The 20,522-nt window shown below is 34.6% G+C and overlaps 1 protein-coding gene across 3 annotated transcripts in view; it reads left to right on the top strand.

The window, feature by feature from the left end:
• The window catches only part of LOC105321734 (uncharacterized), a 124,748-nt gene that overhangs the window by 89,691 nt on the left and 14,535 nt on the right, over positions 1-20,522 (top strand). For all 3 annotated transcript variants that reach the window (XM_066069435.1, XM_066069434.1, XM_066069436.1), the window contains one exon: positions 7,396-7,500. In XM_066069435.1, the coding sequence (XP_065925507.1) occupies positions 7,396-7,500 (105 nt within the window). The remainder of the gene's footprint in view (positions 1-7,395; positions 7,501-20,522) is intronic.

The raw sequence follows: 20,522 nt of genomic DNA, 5'->3' as shown, positions 1-20,522 counted from the left end.
ACTTTACTGATTAACGTAAAAGTCTACCGATTTTTAGCTCTGTCTCCCGCCTACAGCATTTATTAAAAAAATCTACCGCTTTTCTTTAAAATATGTTCCTTGTTTTGAAAGATAGCCATTTTGGAAGCCATTGTGGTCAAAAAATCTCGGTGGGTTTGAAATTAGGGCGTGACTTTGAATCGGAGGCACACAAACGCTTTTTTTTAGTCGGGTGAATGACAAGTTTTAAAGCATGTTTTTTTTCATTGAACGAAGGAAGACGCCACTTCGCATGATAACATTAGTTACAAGACATGTCGATATTATCCTCGCCAAAAAAAAAAGAAGCTTTGCAATTCCAAAAGTGGCTGTAACAATGACTGAAGATATATTTGAATTTTGCCATAACTGTAAACTTGACTTGCATTTTATCAATGCTGCATGATTTGTGATTAGCATGTAAACATCGTTTTGATATTGAAAAAGAATATACGATTTCCTACTATAGTTCTTACTTCTCTTATATTTTATGTTAAATTATGGCAAATTTACCTATTTTTTCTGGACAAAGGCAATTGTTACATATGGTGGTTTCTCTGTCCATTGTGTGCAAGTTATTTTTCTATCAAATATGTCGACATGCAAGATAAATATGCTGACATGCAACATAACTATGTAAACATACAACATAACTATGTAAACATGCAAGAAAATTGCAATCAAAAACAAAAGCAAACAAGACAAACTGTTCAACAATACGTGTGTTTTCTGATTTTCAGTATTATTCAGTCATAATGTGGAATTTGTGGAAATTGACCATTCTTCTTGCACAGTACATGCCCTTTTTTCTGTCTTTTTGATACAGTTTGTATTTAGAGGCAGTCGGCGCAGTCCAGTTGATAAGAAACCAATGCCTAAAATTAGGAATATTTATCAGTTTAAAATTAAATTTCAATAGGTATCAATGAAAAATATTATGATAGATTACAACATATAGTAATATAATTTTAAAAAAACAACCAAATATGTGTTAAGTAAATGAGTGAAAGAAATATTTATAGAGTACCTACTTTTTATCAACACCCCCCCAAAAGTGTCTCCAGTGGACCATATACTGCTTAAATAACCCTGAAAATGAATGATATGTCATAATTAGCAAAACATTGTGCTAAACATACATATGTAACATAAAAATGAAAAATTACTGAATTATTGTGCATAATAATAGCAGTTTTGATTTCGTTAATATCACAACACGCATAGTCAAATATTCTTTAAAATGTGTGGAAGTTCTGTTTGAACAACACTTTAATTTTTCTTCATAAAATAAGGCTAAATGAAAAAACACATTTCTATTTACATAAACAACAATACAGTTTTTTCTACATTCAATCCAGATCCTCACAGTAATCTTTGTAGTGCTAGCACACATAACCTGGGATGTCAGTTTTGAATGCATTAAATATGGCATTAGGTTTTACGTCATTCAAACCCGAAGTGTAAGTGGCAAGAGAAAGAAACCCCGGATCTCGCATATGCTGTATGATATGGGCCAGGAACACGATAAAAAGGCACAATTCCACGTACTCTGATGGTGTGCTAGCTGGGATGTTGGCCCTGTTCTGCTGTATAGTGCTTAGGGATAGTTGGCATCAGGTCAACAGGGTAAACTTCGGCGATAGACACATCATCCTACACCACTGAGTCAATTCTCTCAGCATTCAACTGTATGATAAGAACTTGGCATTCTTTGTTAGCTACCAGCATACCACAAGTTAGGTCCTGAAGGAAGAACGACAGGTGCAATGTGCTCAAAGATTACATTGAGGTTAATAATGACTCAAACCGCAATATCTCAGATTAATGAAGTGCTTCTTTGTGATCATTGTGGGTGGAAAGATATTAGAGTGCTCTACCCTGAGCAAGGCATTTTTTGTTCACTGAGACGAAGTCTGGGATAGCTTATGCTTAGCTGCAATAATGCAGCCCCCTCTAATTTTGTATATATGATGTTTACTGCAGAGAGCTACAATTCCATAGAATCTCCGTATTGGTGCAAAAAAAATTTTTTTAATGCGACTGGCTTCGGGTCAGAAAAATCGTTTTTAAGTGAGACTTCCTTTAGATTAAATGATTTTTAGCTCCCCTGAGCTGAAAGCTCAAGTGAGCTATTTTTATCACATTTTGTTTGTCGTCCGTCTGTCCGTAAGCTTTTCACATTTTCAAGATCTTCTCCTGAACCACTGGACCAATCTCAACCAAACTTGGCACAAAGCATCCCTAGGCTCAATTGATTCAAAGTTGTGAAAACTAGGGAGCAGGCCCTTTTACAAGGGGAGATGATTAGGATTTACTGAAAATTTTCAAGAAATTTTCAAAAATCTTCTTCTCAAGAACCATTAGGCCAGGAAAACTAAAACTTACTTAGAAGCAACCTCAAGTAGTGAAGATTCAAAGTTGTGAAAATCATGACCCTCAGGGATATGGTGGGGCCACAATGGGGAATCGAAGATTAACATAGGAATATATATATTAAATCTTTAAAAATCGTCTTTTCAAGGACCATTTAACTACCCATTGCTTCAGCTATAAAGTCAAAGTTTGAGTCATTCTTGATTTCAGAGTTTTTTTTAACTCACCTGAGCTGAAAGCTCAAGTGAGCTTTTCTGATCAAAATTTGTCCGTTGTCTGTCGTTGGCGTTGGCGTTGTCGGCGGCGTTGTCGTTGTAAACTTTTCACAATTTCTTCTTCTTCTCCAGAACCACTGGGCAGATTTCAACCAAATTTGGCCCAAGCATCACTGGGTGAAAGGGATTCAAGTTTGTTCAAATGATGAAGGGCCACGCCCTCTTTAAAGGGGAGTTAATTGAGATTATTGAATATTTGTTGGTATTTTTCAAAAATCTTCTTCTCAAAAACTATTTGGCCAGAAAAGCTTAAACTTGTGTGGAGGCATCCTCAGGTAGTGTAGATTCAAGTTTGTTCAAATCATGGTCCCCATGGGTAGGGTGGGCCACAATAGGGGGATCAAGTTTTACATAGGAATATATATTAAAATCTTTAAAAAATCTTCTTCTCAAAAACGATTTGGCCAGAAAAGCTCAAATTAAAAGGGAAGCATCCTCAGGTTGAGTAGATTCAAGTTTGTTTAAATCATGGTCCCCGGGGGTAGGGTGGGGCCACAACAGGGGGATCAAGTTTTACATAGGAATATATAGAGAAAATCTATAAAATCTTCTTCTCAAAAACTATTAGGCCATATAAGCTCAAATTTAAATGAAAGCATCCTCAGGTAGTGTAGATTCAAGTTTGTTCAAATCATGGTTCCTGGGGGTAGGGTGGGGCCACAATAGGGGGATAAAGTTTTACATAGGAATATATAGAGAAAATCTTTTAAAAAATCTTCTTCTCAGAAAATATTAGGCCAGAAAAGCTAAAATTAAAATGAAAGCATCCTCAGGTAGTGTCGATTCAAGTTTGTTCAAATCATAGTCCCCGGGGGTATGGCGGGGCCACAATTGGGGAATGGATTTTTACATATGAATGTATAGAGAATATCTTTGAAAAGCTTCTCCTCAAAAACTATTAGGCCAGGAAAGCTCAAATATGAGTGGAAGCATCCTCAGGTAGTAAAGATTAAAGTTTGTTCAAATCATGGTCCCCGGGGGGTATGGCGGGGACACAATTGGGAATTGATTTTTGAGAGTTGATTTTAATCAACTCTCCTATGCAGTTACCCAGACAAACCGAAAGTGAAACAGTGTTTGAACCTCAGCACAAATCATTGCTGCTGACAAGACTTAGTTCTTGAAAATAATTGATAAATTCGAAGTAATGTATGCTAAAGCATTGTTTTTCAAGGAAACTTATTTATAAATACCTTGACAATAGTCAGATTTTAAATGGTACGAACAATTTAAATCTTTTTTGTAGTCGTATGTATTCCTACGCCAGAGTTCAATATTGTCTCATTCAACTCGACGCTCGCCTGTCTCCGTAAATCCTTGTCGGAGATTTACGGTGTCAGCCGAGCGTTTAGTTGAACGAGACTAGAGGTAATATTGCTTGGATCCATACAATTTTCGAGAAATTTCTATCACTGATACATAGGTTGTTTGAATTAATTTTATCTTTATCTTTAAATCTTTATAATATTATTTAACATTATTCATATGTGGGTTTGTCGACATTATTGATGAAAAAGGGCCCCGCAAGGATTTGCGGGTGCCCTATAGTAATCACTCTGTCCGTCCGTCCTTCTGTCCGTCCGTCTGTCACTCTTCCGTCCACAAATTTTCTGTTTTTGTCTAATAACTTTTTTATGATTGCCCAATCAAGTTCAAATTTGGTATGGTAGTTCAGTAGGCAGAAATACATATTTTGATGCTAAGTTTGGTTCTATATGTCTTCTGGTTTGGAGCTGGGGTGGTGGGGTAGATTCCTTAACTATGCATAAGAATGAATGGGCAAAGAGAGAGAGAACTGCTGAGAATGTTACAATCCCTCTTTACTTGAAAGGCTGTGCAATATTTGTCCTTTGGGATTTTGATATTTTTATGAAATTCTAAAATCAAGATTTATATTAAGATATCCCTTTTCACTATTTTATTTTTTTATTATTTATTTTATTTTTTTCTGCCTTAATGCTCTTAATTTTAACAGGTAATCAGATAATAACCCCATTCTGTCATTTATGAAAAAAAAAAATTTATTGTAAATTTAGAAGAAAAGGATGAGAGAGCAGAACAATTAATCCCCTGGGATTAATTATCTTGCCTGCTGCAGAATATTTAGAGGCTTATCTCTATCTGTCATATGAAGATTAATGAACACCTTTGTCTGCAACTGATGTTTGTTTTGAAGTTGAGGTCAACCCTGGGTGATACAATGTATTTGCATTCACTGAAGGCTTGCATTTTATAAAACACCTGTTTAAATCTTTTTTAAATACACATTTAATAAAAAAAATTTATAAGACATGAGGTTATCCCTGTTTTATGCAGAAACAAGGTTACTATTTAGAGTTTTTGGACATTCAGGAATTATCTTGAAATTTTAAAGATAAAGTTGTTACTTATAATTTTCATATTTTTTTTTACCATCTTACATGTATATATATTGCAGTTCTTTACATCTTATGCCGGGCATTTATTTTTCATCATTGTTAATATAAAGAGGATGGAATTCAAAGTTTTTTTTACTTCTCTATATTAATTGTCATAGCGGGGCCCTTCCTGACTGGTCAGTTTTCTAGTTCAAATTAGAAACTACATGTATTTGTCATGCAGAATAACATATCATTGATTTTAGAATAAATAAACTTCGAAAAAATCAACTCCCGTCAGTTCTTCAGTACTTTGATTATATAGGAATATATAGAGAAAATCTTTTAAAATCTTTTTCTCAAAAACTATTAGGCCAGAAAAGCTCAAATTTGACTGGAAGCATCCTCAGATAATGTAGATTCAAGTTTATTCAAATCATGGTCCCCGGGGGTAGGGTGGGGCCACAATTGGGGTATGAATTTTATACAGGAATATTTAAAGAAAATTATTTTTAAAAATGTTTTTTTTAAACTACCGGTATTAGGCTAGGAAAGCTTAAATTGGCATGTAAGCATCCTTAGATAGTGTAGATTCAAGTTTGTTCAAATCATGGTCCCTTGGGGAAGGGCGGGGCCACAATGAGGGATAAATTTTTATGTATAGAGAAAATCTTAAAAAATCTTCTTCTGAAAACTATTAGGCCAGGAAAGCCCAAATTTGAGTGGAAGCATCCCCAGGTTGTATGGATTCAAGTTTGTTTAAATCATAGTCCTGGGGTACACTGAGGCCACAATTGGGGATGAATTTTCATATAGGAATATATAGAGAAGCTGAGAAAGAAAAGCCGAAATTTGTGTAGAACGTAAAAGAAGATTCCCTAGAGAAAAGTGGGGCCACAAAATGGAGGGAGGGGGGTATATAGGATTAGAGAAAAATCTTCTTAGAGGTACAACAACAAAAGGGGCTTGATATTTACCAAAAGAGATGTGGATAAAAATTGGCAGATTTTCTAATTTTGTTTAGCAGAATCTACTGTACTTAGTTGTAAAGATATTTTGATTTCGATACTGTAATGCTAATTTGATCAGAGTTACGGCTCAGGTGAGCGATGTGGCCCCTGGGCCTCTTGTTCTATTTCGTGGGGGTCTTGTACTTTGATTGAAAAAATAACAGGACACACGCATTATATAAATTTCAACAAAAATGAAGTCTGCATCACATGGTTTTGAATAGTGTTTTAGAAACACCAGACTATACATATACTAAGATGTGTATTCCTGAAATCGGTGGACTTGGAAATGTTTCAAATACGATGTTTTCGTTCGCATAATAGTAGTCTAAAATTTAGATTTTTTTTTAGCATTTTTTACTATACCCCCGCTCCGAAGGAGAGGGGGTATACTGTTTTACCCTTGTGTGTCTGTCTGTCCGTCTGTCTGTCTGTCTGTCCATCCGTAACAAAAATTTCTGTCGCATTTATCTCAGCAACTATTTATCGCAGATGCTTGAAATTTTTACACAGTGTTTCTTAAGGCATGCCATATCGTGGGATATATTTTGTACCAATCGGACGTCAACTTCCTGTTAAATTACGACATTGCTTATTTTTTAACGAAAATTTTCAAACAAATTTTCGTCAAAGAATTCTCAGCAACTATTTATCGCAGATGCTTGAAATTTTTACACAGTATTTGTGAAGGCATGCTATATCGTGGGATGTATTTTTGTACCAATCGGACGTCAACTTCCTGTTTAATGAGTACTTTGTTTATTTTTAGCCCAAATTTTCAAACAAATTTTCGTCAAAGAATTCTCAGCAACTATTTATCGCATATGCTGGAAATTTTAACACACTATTTGTATAGGCATGCCATATCGTGGGATATATTTTTGTACCAATCGGGCGTCAACTTCCTGTTAAATGAGTACTTTTTTTATTTTAGCCAAAATTTTCAAACAAATTTCCACAAAGATTTCTCAGCAGCTATTTATCGCAGATGCTTGAAATTTTAACACACTATTTGTTTAGGCATGCCATATTGTGGGATATATTTCTGTACCAATCGGATGCCAGCTTTCTGTTAAATGTCGACTTTGCTTATTTTGCATATTCACATCATGGCGGGGGTATTACTAGTGAGCATTGGCTCACAGATATCTTGTTTTAAAATAGTTGATTAGAAATGTTTAAAAAATAAATAATGATATAAATAGTGACGTTGTTTTCGAACATTTTAAGCTTAAATAACCCCATTATAGTTTCATGTCAAAGTACATATGTATTTGGACAAAATTATTAACATTTCATCAACATAAAAATTTGAAAGCATGAGCTTTGACCTTGCTGAATGGACCAATTTTTAATTTTTAGAATCAACAGTGAAAGAAAATGAAGAAAAATTTGAAGACAATTTGGCTGAAAGTAATGTTTTAAATCTGGAAGGAAATGCTTCTGGTGACGATGAACATGGTGATGGCAAGTATATTTGATATTTGTTGCTTACTAAAGTAAGTAAACAATGGTAGGTATTAGTCAGTGTCAGGAGTTTTAACTCCTAATAAATAAAGCTATGTATCTTGCTTACAATTTTACGATTGACGCTGAAATTTTTGGTTTATCAATAGAAATGTCTTGCTAAATGAATGATATGCTGCATCTACTTTCTGGTGCCCCTTCTTCAACGATGAATTGCATAAAATCTACACAAATATTTGATAGTTTTCCGAACACAAGTAAATAAAACCGACGTCTTTTAAACAGTTTCCATAGTCCTGACAAATTTTTATAATGAGGATAAAAGGATTATCGTTGTTCTTAAAAACAATTTTGCAACGGTAAATCATCTTTAAATCATCTTTATATGTAGACATTTATTAAATATAGTAAAGTTGAAAATAATGGGTGGGCCTTGGTACAATAGAGCGACATGCCTGCCAATACATTGATTTGAATTATAGCTCGTTAACATATGTTACAACATTTTTCAGTAAAGTTTATTCATCAGTCGAGTGTGTAAGGATATAAAACATCATACGAAATGAATTCATGCCTGGTAAACGACAATCGTTTGAAATGGAGAAGGTTTATTAAAGTTTTCAATGTTTTTAATTTGAGGAATTGAGCGCATTCATTCTGGTGCAATGAGGTACAGTGTACACTTTTTCTCTTTCACTTATAGGATTATAAAAATGAAAAACAATAAGTAGTGGAGGGAGAAAATGTTCCTTTTATGCTCTAATGTATTTTAATCGTTTTTAAAGTGTTTGGGGGCGGTGGGGCTAAAATAAAGGGAACTGGAAGTTAACCGTGAACACCAACTGAAAATTTAGTTTTTATTAGCTCACCGAGACGAAGTCAGGGGGAGCTTATGCTATACCCTCGGTGTCGGTGTCGGCGTTCGGACCTGGTTAAAGTTTTTGTTGCAGGTCCTGTATCTAAGCTATTACTTGTCCTATCTTCACCAAACTTGCATGGATGATGCATCTGGACCTACTTGTGAACTTGAAAGACTTGGATGCTGAATCTGAGTCCTAAATTTCAGATGCTGGAGGAGGTTAAGGTTGTTGGACCAGGTTAAAGTTTTTGTTGCAGGTGCCCTTTGATAGCAATATCTAAGTTACTGCTGGTCCATACTTCACCAGACTTGCATGGATGGTGTGTTATATGATACTGATGCACCAGACAGGCTTGAGTGCTGAATCTGAGCTATAGGTTTGGGATGCTGGAGCAGGTTAAGGTTTTTGTTGCTGGTGCCCTTTGATAGCAATATCTAAGTTACTGCTGGTCCGTACTTCACCAAACTTGCATTGATGGTGTGTCTTATGATACTGGTGCACCAGGCAGGCTTGGATGCTGAATCTGAGCTATAGGTTACAGATGCTGATGGAGGTTAAGGTTTTTAGAGCTGGTTAAAGTTTTTGTTGCAGGTGCCCTCTGATGATTATATCTTAGTTACTACTTGTCCTATAACTTCACCAGACTTCCATGGATGGTGCGTCTTATGATACTGATGCACCAGACAGGCTTGAATGCTGAATCTGAGCCATAGGTTTCGGATGCTAGAGGAGGTTAAGGTTTTTAGAGCTGGTTAAAGTTTTTGAAACAGGTGCCCTCTGATGATTATATCTTAGTTATTACTTGTCCTAACTACACCAGACTTCCATGGATGGTGCGTCTTATGATACTGATGCACCTGACGGGCTTGAATGCTGAGTCTGAGCCATAGGTTTCAGATGCTGGATATGGATAATGTTTTTGAACAGGTCACATGTTTAATAGATAACAGTACTATTTCAAACTTGCATAGTTGATGAAACTGTAATATGAATGAATCACAGAGGAAGCTTCAGATGCAGAGCTTGATCTCCATTATCAAGGATGCTAAAAAATATATCTTAGTTATTACAGGTCCTAACTTCACCAAACTTTAATGGATGGTGTGTCTTATGATACAGATGCACCTGACAGGCATGGATGTTGAATCTGAGCCATAAGTTGCGGATGCTGGAGCAGGATTTAAGGTTTTAATTGCTAGTGCCCTCTGATGATGATATTTTAGTTATTACTGGTCTGAACTTCACCAAACTTGCATGGAGATGCGTCTTATGTATACTGATGCACCTGACAGGCTTGAATGCTGAATCTGAGCCATAGGTTTCGGATGCTGAATGAGGTTTAGTTTTTTTTTAACAGGTCACATGTTTTATAGATGATAGCTTGCATAGTTGATTTAACTATATTATTAATGAAACGCAGAGGTTGCTTCAGATGCAGAGCCTGACCTCCATTATCAAGGATGCTAAAGAAATCTCTTACCTCACTCAAACCTGCTTGATAGATAGATGTGTTTGTTGGTAAATGATATAACATGATTTCTATGATATAGTATTGTATGAAACAATATTGTTTAATATGATACAATATAATATAATATGTAATATTATAAAAAGTTATATGATACGATATGATATTGTATCAATGTTTTGATATTTTATGTTATGATATTGTAACATGATATCGTTATGTATAGTATTGTATATTATGATACAATATTGTATAATTAGGGCTTTTCGACTTTCGGTCGAAAAGACCTATTGTTTTTGTTCTGTTTTATTATTATTATTCTTCTCGACAAAGTTTCGTCAGCGATTTTTGAAACAGAACAGAATAATAAAACTTTTATGTTAGATTCTTATAGCAATTGTTTAGTTCTCCCATATGTCACTTTTTGGACTTCCGGTTTATATACTTCCGGTTTACACATGCAAAAAACATAATTTTAAAAGGACCTTTGTATCTATTTTATTTTTTGATTATAAACTAAGAAATTTTGGATTTAAATACATTGTACTTCATAGTATGATATACAAAATCGTGAGCGACAACTTTTTTCTATCTCATGCTGTTTTTGAGATATTAGACTTCAAACTATGAAAGGGGGGGGGGGATGAAAAAACTAAAAATTGAAATAACCACTAAATTTTTAAAATGAGGAAAATATTAAAACTGTCATAATTATCATATATTTAAAGTTTCGTTTGAAACCATTGAGAACTTCCGGTTTTATAAGTTGAGAAAAAATCGTCTATGGGTGTTTTAATATGTTAAACTGAATTCACGCGTGCCACTTTTTCTCAAAGAGTTTTCATTTAAATATTTTCATATTTGATATTTATATTGAGGGACCTAATTTGCAGACCGAAAAATGTTTAGGGATAAAAAAATTTAAAGATAAGGGATCTAGAGAAGTCAAAGCTAAAAACAACCCTTTAGCTGTATCTATTTTATATTTCATCCGATTTTTAAAATCTTTTCGGTTTTAAGTTTTGAGTAAAGAGTACAATTTAAAAATTATGGTCCGTAGGGCCATTTTTGACTTCTTATAGGAGTTTTATGGGCGTGAATATTGCAACTTTTTTAAAGTTGAAAAAGTGACTTAGAAAGAGTTATCTCGCTTTGCTCAATGAACGTAGAACATTAATACTCTAGGCATACCATGTTTTCTATTTGAGAAAGGAATACTTACTTTTTTATGATTTTTTGGAAATATTCTTTTAGAAATAAAAGTATATTTACTTTTAAAGTTCTGAAGTTATCTTTTTTTAACATTGCATTATTTATAAGGTTATATTTCTAATAGGCAACTGATTATACCAAGGCGGTGAAGAATTTTTAAATAAAAAAAGATACGATTTTACCTGACATTTACAATCAAAAAAGGGAAAGGGAATGTCGAAAAGCCCTTACTTTTTGTTGAAGGCAAAAAAGTTATAGTATTATATTGTATTATTAATTTAACATTTTATCACATGATACTATTTCATAAGATATTGCAAAATATGATATTGTATCCTATGATACAATATTGCATTTTTTATAATATTGTATCATACCATATTGTATAATATGATATTAGTTTCTGTAATATAGAATTATATCACATGAAATTGTATAATATGATACTGTTATCTTATATAATATCGTATCATACGATATTGCATAATATGATATTGGTTTATGATATGATATATTATCACATCACATGAAATTGTATTGTATGATATTGTAAAATATATTATTGTATCACATGATACAATATGTATAATATTATGTTGTATTATATATTTTACTTTATCACATAATATTGTATCAATTGATATGATACAATGTTGTATCAAATTATATTGTATTATATTATATAAATAGTGCCTGTTTGGGAGGGTAACAGTTGAAATTGACACCCCGAGAAAACCATTGTCAACCGACGCGAAGCGGAGGTTGACAATGGTTTTTGAGGGGTGTCAATTTCAACTGTTATCCTCCCAAACAGGCACTATTTATTTTGTTATACTGAATGTCTTTTTTAAAATTTTTAAGAAAATTTTACTGCTTTTATATAGGAATAACGTGAATTCTACAGCGAACCGTACGCGCATAATTTTCGCGCATGTAACATTTTTTAATGTTACCCGTTGCCAAGTGCGTTGCTAACGCTGAGGGTAATAGTAAATATTATTAACTGCGTCTTAACCAATCAGATTTCAGTATTTAACATGAAAGTATAACAAGATACAATATCATATTATGTTTCAAAAATGATACAGTATCATACAATATCATACTATATTATACAATATAATATCATATGTTTCAATGTTATGATGTACTATGTAATATGATATTGTAATATAATACTATATTGTTTTATATATTATGATATTGTATTATGTGATCATTGACAAATACAATAACGTTTAACACAATACAATGTCATATCATACGTTACAATATTATATCTCATCATTGTTTATTATGGTATTTTATTGTATTATATGATATATGTTGTAAATATGATAGGATGCAATATTTAATTTTATATTTTTGTATTGATTAACATATGAACATATGATTATCATACAATTTTTTAACAGATGATATACGATATTGTTTCAAAACAGAATCCATGAATATCCAAGATCATAAAGTATGATTTTCATTGAATATGATATAGGTGGTCTCATAAAGGTGAAGTCTCATAAGGTTGATGTCTCGTCTCGATGAGCTTTGTCATCTGTGATTACCTATGTTTTATATTGCATATGGTCATATTTTAAAAAAAAATGATATTCCATAAAGATAAATATGTCAGAGATTAAGTATATGCAAAAATAAGTGTAAAAATCGGATATTTATTTTTGTTTAATCTACCGAGGGGCCATATGGCACAATATCCTTTAAACGTCCATATAAAGCCAGTGTTGCTCAGTTGAGCGGTGTGGCCCATTGTTTACATGTCTGTTAGTTAGTCAATAAGTCGTCATTAGTTGATCTGTTCGTCATTTAGTAGTCATCCATTCCATCTGTCTCGTTCATTTTAACAAAAAATTCTACTGTCTTCAATTTTCTTGGGTTGTTCCCCCTTTTGAACCTCAATCATGGTAATAACCGAATATACTACTGAAACAGTTAGCAGTTGCAGCTTTGAATACAAATTCCAAAAACTGTGTAGTTATTTAGGATATGTCGTGTAAAAGTAATGCTTTTTTGTCGGCACCATTCTACATTTAATCCATGTTTTTCCTTTATCAAAAACAATATATACTTCTGAAACAGTTTGTTAGCACATTTCTTTCAAATTCACTGAATTAAATGTTAAGAATTGTTTTAGCTTATCTAAAAATGTATTGTACAGTTTGCGTTATGAACTGTAATACTTAAAATCTGGAAAATCACAGCATACAGTACATTAAATTTATGCACTCCTAATCAGAACTTTCTACAATATTTCCATGTTTGATCGCTTGCTCGCTCATCAACAAATTACCAGATTTTATTATGGAATACAAACTATTAAAATTTTCATTTCGAAATTGTTTAGTTTTTTATAACAGCTTTTTTGTCTTGTTGCTGAACTTGAACAAACATTGCTTGGTAGCTCAGGGCAAACACAGGTCAAGACTTCTGTCTGCCTTTTATTCTGGTGACTCACACATGTTCATTTTTGCGTCATCTAGAACACAACATAATTGCCAATGTTAGCTAGGAAAATTATGATTGATTACAAGCACATTGTCATCTTCACCAATGTCTTTGTGTGTTCCAAGTCTCTTATGAGCATTTAGTCCTAACAGCCTCTCTTGATTCTGCTATGCAAGAGGTTTTGCACAAACTCCTGGATTGTTTTATCATGTTCTTGTGGTTGAAATTAAGTAGTACATGTATCTATCCTACATGAACATTCCCTCAGTTTTACCATGCAGACAATGATGTGGAGTCAATGAAACATTGTTGCAGCTGGGAGGGATTTGCTGATTGGTAAGTTAATTGGGTGTGGCTCGAGGTTCTGCTTCTATGAATGCTGAATTAAGTTCTTCATCTGTAAGATCTGTTGGTCCAACATTGAACAAATATCCCTTGACTGCTCTAATCAAGATTTGATGGACACTTCTAAATTAGGGACAGGGATTTAGAAATACAGAAAACTATGACATAAAAATGTTATATTGACATTTTTTTGTGGTAGTGACATCAATTTTATCACTTTCGATAGTCTAAATAGTTTATTTCCTCTGTTCTGGGGTAGCAATTTTGGGTCACATTTATAATCTGAAAATTCTGCATCATATAATATTTCTACTTGTAAATTCATATATTACTATGCCAAATAATTATTTCGAATAAATATTCCAGGGAAAATTACATATTTACAGAGTTTATATATAGTAAATAACTATATTTTATGGGGGAAGGTTTTCAAGAAGGAAATTCACATTTTTCATAACTCAGTAGTTCTAGAAAGTTTGAACTTTCTTTAGCCTCCAAAATTTTAATGCAGACCAAATTTTCAGATTTTGCCTAAAATTAGGTTATTTCATGTCATATCTCAAATTTTACATAATAGACCCATACTTTTGGTTTTATTTTCTGAATTAATAGGATTTTTGGGAGTTGATTTTTAATCAACTCTCCTATGCAGTCACTCTGGCAAACCAAACCTGAAACAGTGTTTGGACCTAAGCACAAATCATCACCGCAGACAAGATTTAGTTCTTGAAAATAATCCATAAACTCGATGTAATGTATCTTGAAGCATTGTGTTTTAAGAAATGTATTTGTTAATAGTACGAACAATTTAGATATTTTTTGCAGTCGTATGTATTCATACGCCAGAGTTCAATATAGTCTCGTTCAACCATTACATCAGCTGTCTCCGTAAATCTCCGACAAGCAGAGAGTTATTCTAAATTTAGAGGTCGCGTCATCAAGCTAACACGTGACCTGTTGTACACATTCTCTTGCTTGTGGGAGAGCCGAGCATCTGGTTGAACGAGACTAGAGTTCATTATTGCTTGGATCCATACAATTTTTGGAATATTTCGATTACTTATACATAGTTTGATGGAATCAATTCTATCTTTAATTATTACACAACACAATTCATACGGTGTTTTCTCGAAAATCTTGTCGGAAAAGTCCAAGAATTCAAACATAGGTTATTTATAAACTACCTACCAAGCAAAGTAACATATCGTTGATATCAAAATGAATAATAATCGATAAAATCAACTCCCGTCAGTACTTCGATTAGTACTTTGATTCTGAAATGTGTACCGTAATTTAAGAAAAGGTTAGACTTTTAAATAATTTCATTGCAAGTTGAATTGTTAATGACTAAAAAGAGCGTTTTATTATGGCAGAAAGGTCAAAATATCAATAAGGTGAAGATTAATGTATTGTGAACGTTTTCTTAATAATAATTAAAATTTTATTTATGTTAAATACCGTAGTTTAAATTTACATTTGATTTCATGGTTTATTCCGATTAATTATTATTGAGGTAAAAGCTATTTTTATGCAAGTTGCACTTTCAGTGCAGAAAGGTCAAATTAGATATATAAATATTGCCGAAAGGGGCATATACCCCCTGCAAGATGAAATTCATGATTGAACTTTAAAGAACCGTTCATGAAGTTTCATGATGTATTCATGAATGGTTCATAAAGGTGCTTCATGAATTTTATTCATGAATATATTCTTAAAATGTAATTCATGAACAAATTATGAACATACAATACACTGTATAGACCCCAAACTTTTGTTTTGAATTTTGGTTAAACTGTACGTGTAGATTAATTTTAAAAAATACGTTATAAAAAACCTGCAAGACTTTTGATCTCAGGATCTAATCATCTTACTGATTGTTTTAGGCTACATAAAATTAATATTCAGGATATCATCCTGATTTGCAAAAAGTATGGGTCGGGTGGGTGGATTTTATTTATTTTTTTTTATTTTTTTTTAAATCACCTTGTTACCGTTCATGTTCTAGAAATAACTGCTCTATTCTTTTAAATTGTTAATGCTAATATGACTACACAACCCCAATTTTGATCTTTTAATTCCATTTTTTTTCAACTTAACTGTTTATGCACGAAGACATTTGTATCCTTATGATAACAATCATGACTGGAATCGCCCAAACGGTACATGTAATCCACATTAGCAATGTATTGGCAGCCATTAAAATGTTTTGAATTTTTTGTTTACCAAGCCTGATACTTTTCACCAAAAAAATTTTCATTTTTTTTTTCAAAATAAAATAAAGTGCATCGGGGTGGGCCATTTTCAGAGAGGCTGGCGGGGATAAGAATCTAAAAATAATTTAATGTGGCCTTATCACAAATTTGCTATATGAGCTCATACGAATTTGCTATTAACATTAGACGAATTAGGGTGATAACAAAGTTTCATCTACGATTGGTAATACAAACACACAATTTTTATCATAAAATATTTCATCCCAATCACAGTATGTACAGATTATCATTGAAACATGTATAAATGTGCTTTTTACAGGAAGTTTTTATTTTAAATTTTACTTTTTGATAGTGAGGACAATAGCTATTTTATTGCTCCTCTTGGCAGCACCATGCAGGCCCTGGAGCATAGATTTAAGACGAGCTAACTTTTGATTTCAGTCTCACTTTATCACAATATATTTCTTTAATAAAAGTATCTCTGAGATCAAAAGTGAACTCACCTATCATATTGACATAATTTTTGTGTCCCCGGGGCCAGATAGTTGCTTTCTATAACCAGTTAATAGGTATATGATGCTGAATTGATTTTTAGCTCACGGAGATGAAGTCGGGGGAGCTTTTGCTATACCCTTGGCGTCAGCGACCGGACATAGTTAAAGTATTTGTTGCAGGTCATGTATCTAAGTTATTACCCGTCCTATCTTCACTAAACTTGCATGGATAATGCATCTGGACCTACTTATGGTCTTGAATGACTTTGATGCTGAATCTAGGCCATGGATTTCAGATGCTAGAGAAGGTTAAGGTTTTCAGCTCACCTGAGCTGAAAGCTCAAGTGAGCTTTTCTGATCACTTTTGTCCGGCGTCCGTCTGTCTGTCTATCCGTCTGTCTGTCTGAAAACTTTTTACATTTTCGACTTCTTCTCCTGAACCACTTGGCCAAATTCAACCAAACTTGGCACAAAGCATCATTGGGTAAATGGGATTCAAGCTTGTTAAAATAAAGGACCACGCCCTATTGCAAAGGGAAATAATTAGGATTTATTGAAAATTTAGTGATATTTTTAAAAATTCTGCTCCTCAAAAACCATTTGGCCTGAAAAGCTAAAACTTGTGTGGAAGCATCCTCAGATAGTGTAGGTTCAAGTTTGTTCAAATCATGGTCCCTGGGGGTAAGATGGGGCCTCAATTGGGGGGTCGAATTTTTACATAGGAGTATAGAGTTAATCTTTAAAAATCTTCTTCTCAAAAATCATTTGGCCAGAGCAACTGAACCTTGTGTGGAAGCATCCTCAGATAGTGTAGGTTCAAGTTTGTTCAAATCATGGTCCTTGGGGGTAAGATGGGGCCTCAATGGGGGGGGGGGGGGTCGGATTTTTACATAGGAGTATATAGTTAATCTTTAAAACTCTTCTTCTCAAAAATCATTTGACCAGAAAAGCTGAACCTTGTGTGGAAGCATCCTCAGATAGTGAAGGTTCAAGGTTGTTCAAATCATGGTCCTTTGGGGTAAGGTGGGGCCTCAATGGGGGGGGGGGGTGTCGAAGTTTTACATAGGAGTATATAGAGTTAATCTTAAAAAATCTTCTTCTCAAAAACCATTTGGCCTTAAAAGCTAAAACTTGTGTGGAAGCATCCTCAGATAGTGTAGGTTCAAGTTTGTTCAAATCATGGTCCCTGGGGGTAAGGTGGGGCCTGAATTGGGGGGGGGGGTCGAATTTTTACATAGGAGTATATAGAGTTAATCTTTAAAAATCTTCTTCTCAAAAATCATTTTACCTGAACAACTGAACCTTGTGTGGAAGCATCCTCAGATAGTGTAGGTTCAAGTTTGTTCAAATCATGGTCCCTGGGGGTAAGGTGGGGCCTCAATGGGGGGGGGGGGGGTGTCGAATTTTTACATAGGAGTATATAGAGTTAATCTTTAAAAATCTTCTCAAAAACCATTTGGCCTGAAAAGCTAAAACTTGTGTGGAAGCATCTTCAGATAGTGTAGGTTCAAGCTTGTTCAAATCATGGTCCCTGGGGGTAAGGTGGGGCCTCAATGGTGGGGGGTCTAATTTTTACATAGCAGTATATAGAGTTAATCTTTAAAAATCTTCTTCTCAAAAACCATTTGGCCTAAAAAGCTAAAACTTGTGTGGAAGCATCCTCAGATAGTGTAGGTTCAAGTTTGTTCAAATCATGGTCCCTGGGGGTAAGATGGGGCCTGAATGGGGGGGTCGAATTTTTACATAGCAGTATATAGAGTTAATCTTAAAAAATCTTCTTCTCAAAAACCATTTGGCCTGAAAAGCTAAAACTTGTGTGGAAGCATCCTCAGATAGTGTAGGTTCAAGTTTGTTCAAATCATGGTCCCTGGGGGAAAGGTGGGGCCTGAAGGGGGGGGGGTCGAATTTTTACATAGGAGTATATAGAGTTAATCTTTAAAAATCTTCTTCTCAAAAACCATTTGGCCTGAAAAGCTAAAACTTGTGTGGAAGCATCCTCAGATAGTGTAGGTTCAAGTTTGTTCAAATCATGGTCCCTGGGGGTAAGGTGGGGCCTCAATGGGGGGAGGGGGTGTCGAAGTTTTACATAGGAGTATATATAGTTAATCTTTAAAAATCTTCTTCTCAAAAATCATTTGGCCTGAAAAGCTAAAACTTGTGTGGAAGCATCCTCAGATAGTGTAGGTTCAAGTTTGTTCAAATCATGGTCCCTTGGGGTAAGATGGGGCCTTAATGGGGGGGGGGTCGAATTTTTACATAGGAGTATATAGTTAATCTTTAAAACTCTTCTTCTCAAAAATCATTTGACCAGAAAAGCTGAACCTTGTGTGGAAGCATCCTCAGATAGTGAAGGTTCAAGGTTGTTCAAATCATGGTCCTTTGGGGTAAGGTGGGGCCTCAATGGGGGGGGGGGGTGTCGAAGTTTTACATAGGAGTATATAGAGTTAATCTTAAAAAATCTTCTTCTCAAAAACCATTTGGCCTTAAAAGCTAAAACTTGTGTGGAAGCATCCTCAGATAGTGTAGGTTCAAGTTTGTTCAAATCATGGTCCCTGGGGGTAAGGTGGGGCCTGAATTGGGGGGGGGGGTCGAATTTTTACATAGGAGTATATAGAGTTAATCTTTAAAAATCTTCTTCTCAAAAATCATTTTACCTGAACAACTGAACCTTGTGTGGAAGCATCCTCAGATAGTGTAGGTTCAAGTTTGTTCAAATCATGGTCCCTGGGGGTAAGGTGGGGCCTCAATGGGGGGGGGGGTGTCGAATTTTTACATAGGAGTATATAGAGTTAATCTTTAAAAATCTTCTCAAAAACCATTTGGCCTGAAAAGCTAAAACTTGTGTGGAAGCATCTTCAGATAGTGTAGGTTCAAGCTTGTTCAAATCATGGTCCCTGGGGGTAAGGTGGGGCCTCAATGGTGGGGGGTCTAATTTTTACATAGCAGTATATAGAGTTAATCTTTAAAAATCTTCTTCTCAAAAACCATTTGGCCTAAAAAGCTAAAACTTGTGTGGAAGCATCCTCAGATAGTGTAGGTTCAAGTTTGTTCAAATCATGGTCCCTGGGGGTAAGATGGGGCCTGAATGGGGGGGTCGAATTTTTACATAGCAGTATATAGAGTTAATCTTAAAAAATCTTCTTCTCAAAAACCATTTGGCCTGAAAAGCTAAAACTTGTGTGGAAGCATCCTCAGATAGTGTAGGTTCAAGTTTGTTCAAATCATGGTCCCTGGGGGAAAGGTGGGGCCTGAAGGGGGGGGTCGAATTTTTACATAGGAGTATATAGAGTTAATCTTTAAAAATCTTCTTCTCAAAAACCATTTGGCCTGAAAAGCTAAAACTTGTGTGGAAGCATCCTCAGATAGTGTAGGTTCAAGTTTGTTCAAATCATGGTCCCTGGGGGTAAGGTGGGGCCTCAATGGGGGGAGGGGGTGTCGAAGTTTTACATAGGAGTATATATAGTTAATCTTTAAAAATCTTCTTCTCAAAAATCATTTGGCCTGAAAAGCTAAAACTTGTGTGGAAGCATCCTCAGATAGTGTAGGTTCAAGTTTGTTCAAATCATGGTCCCTTGGGGTAAGATGGGGCCTTAATGGGGGGGGGGGGGTCGAATTTTTACATAGGAGTATATAGTTAATCTTTAAAAATCTTCTTCTCAAAAATCATTTAACCAGAACAGCTGAACCTTGTGTGGAAGCATCCTCAGATAGTGTAGGTTTAAGTTTGTTCAAATTATGGTCCCTGGGGGTAAGGTGGTGCCTCAATGGGGGGTCGAATTTTTACATATGAGTATATAGAGTAGCTGCAGGACTGTAGCTCCCAGTCTGAAAAAATTCGGATGAACGACCTGGGAGCTACAGTGCCTCCCATAGTAAAAAAACTGCAATTTACGGCGCACAAAAAATTGCGCTAAGTTTGGACTTATTAACCTTATTTTCACACAAATTCTGTAAAAATAATTAGAAC

Source organism: Magallana gigas, chromosome 8 (assembly GCF_963853765.1).
Source record: "Magallana gigas chromosome 8, xbMagGiga1.1, whole genome shotgun sequence".
Classification (NCBI taxonomy): Eukaryota; Metazoa; Mollusca; class Bivalvia; order Ostreida; family Ostreidae; genus Magallana; species Magallana gigas.
The sequence above is the reverse complement of the archived record's forward strand: the minus strand, read 5'-3'. Positions and strand labels throughout refer to the sequence as shown.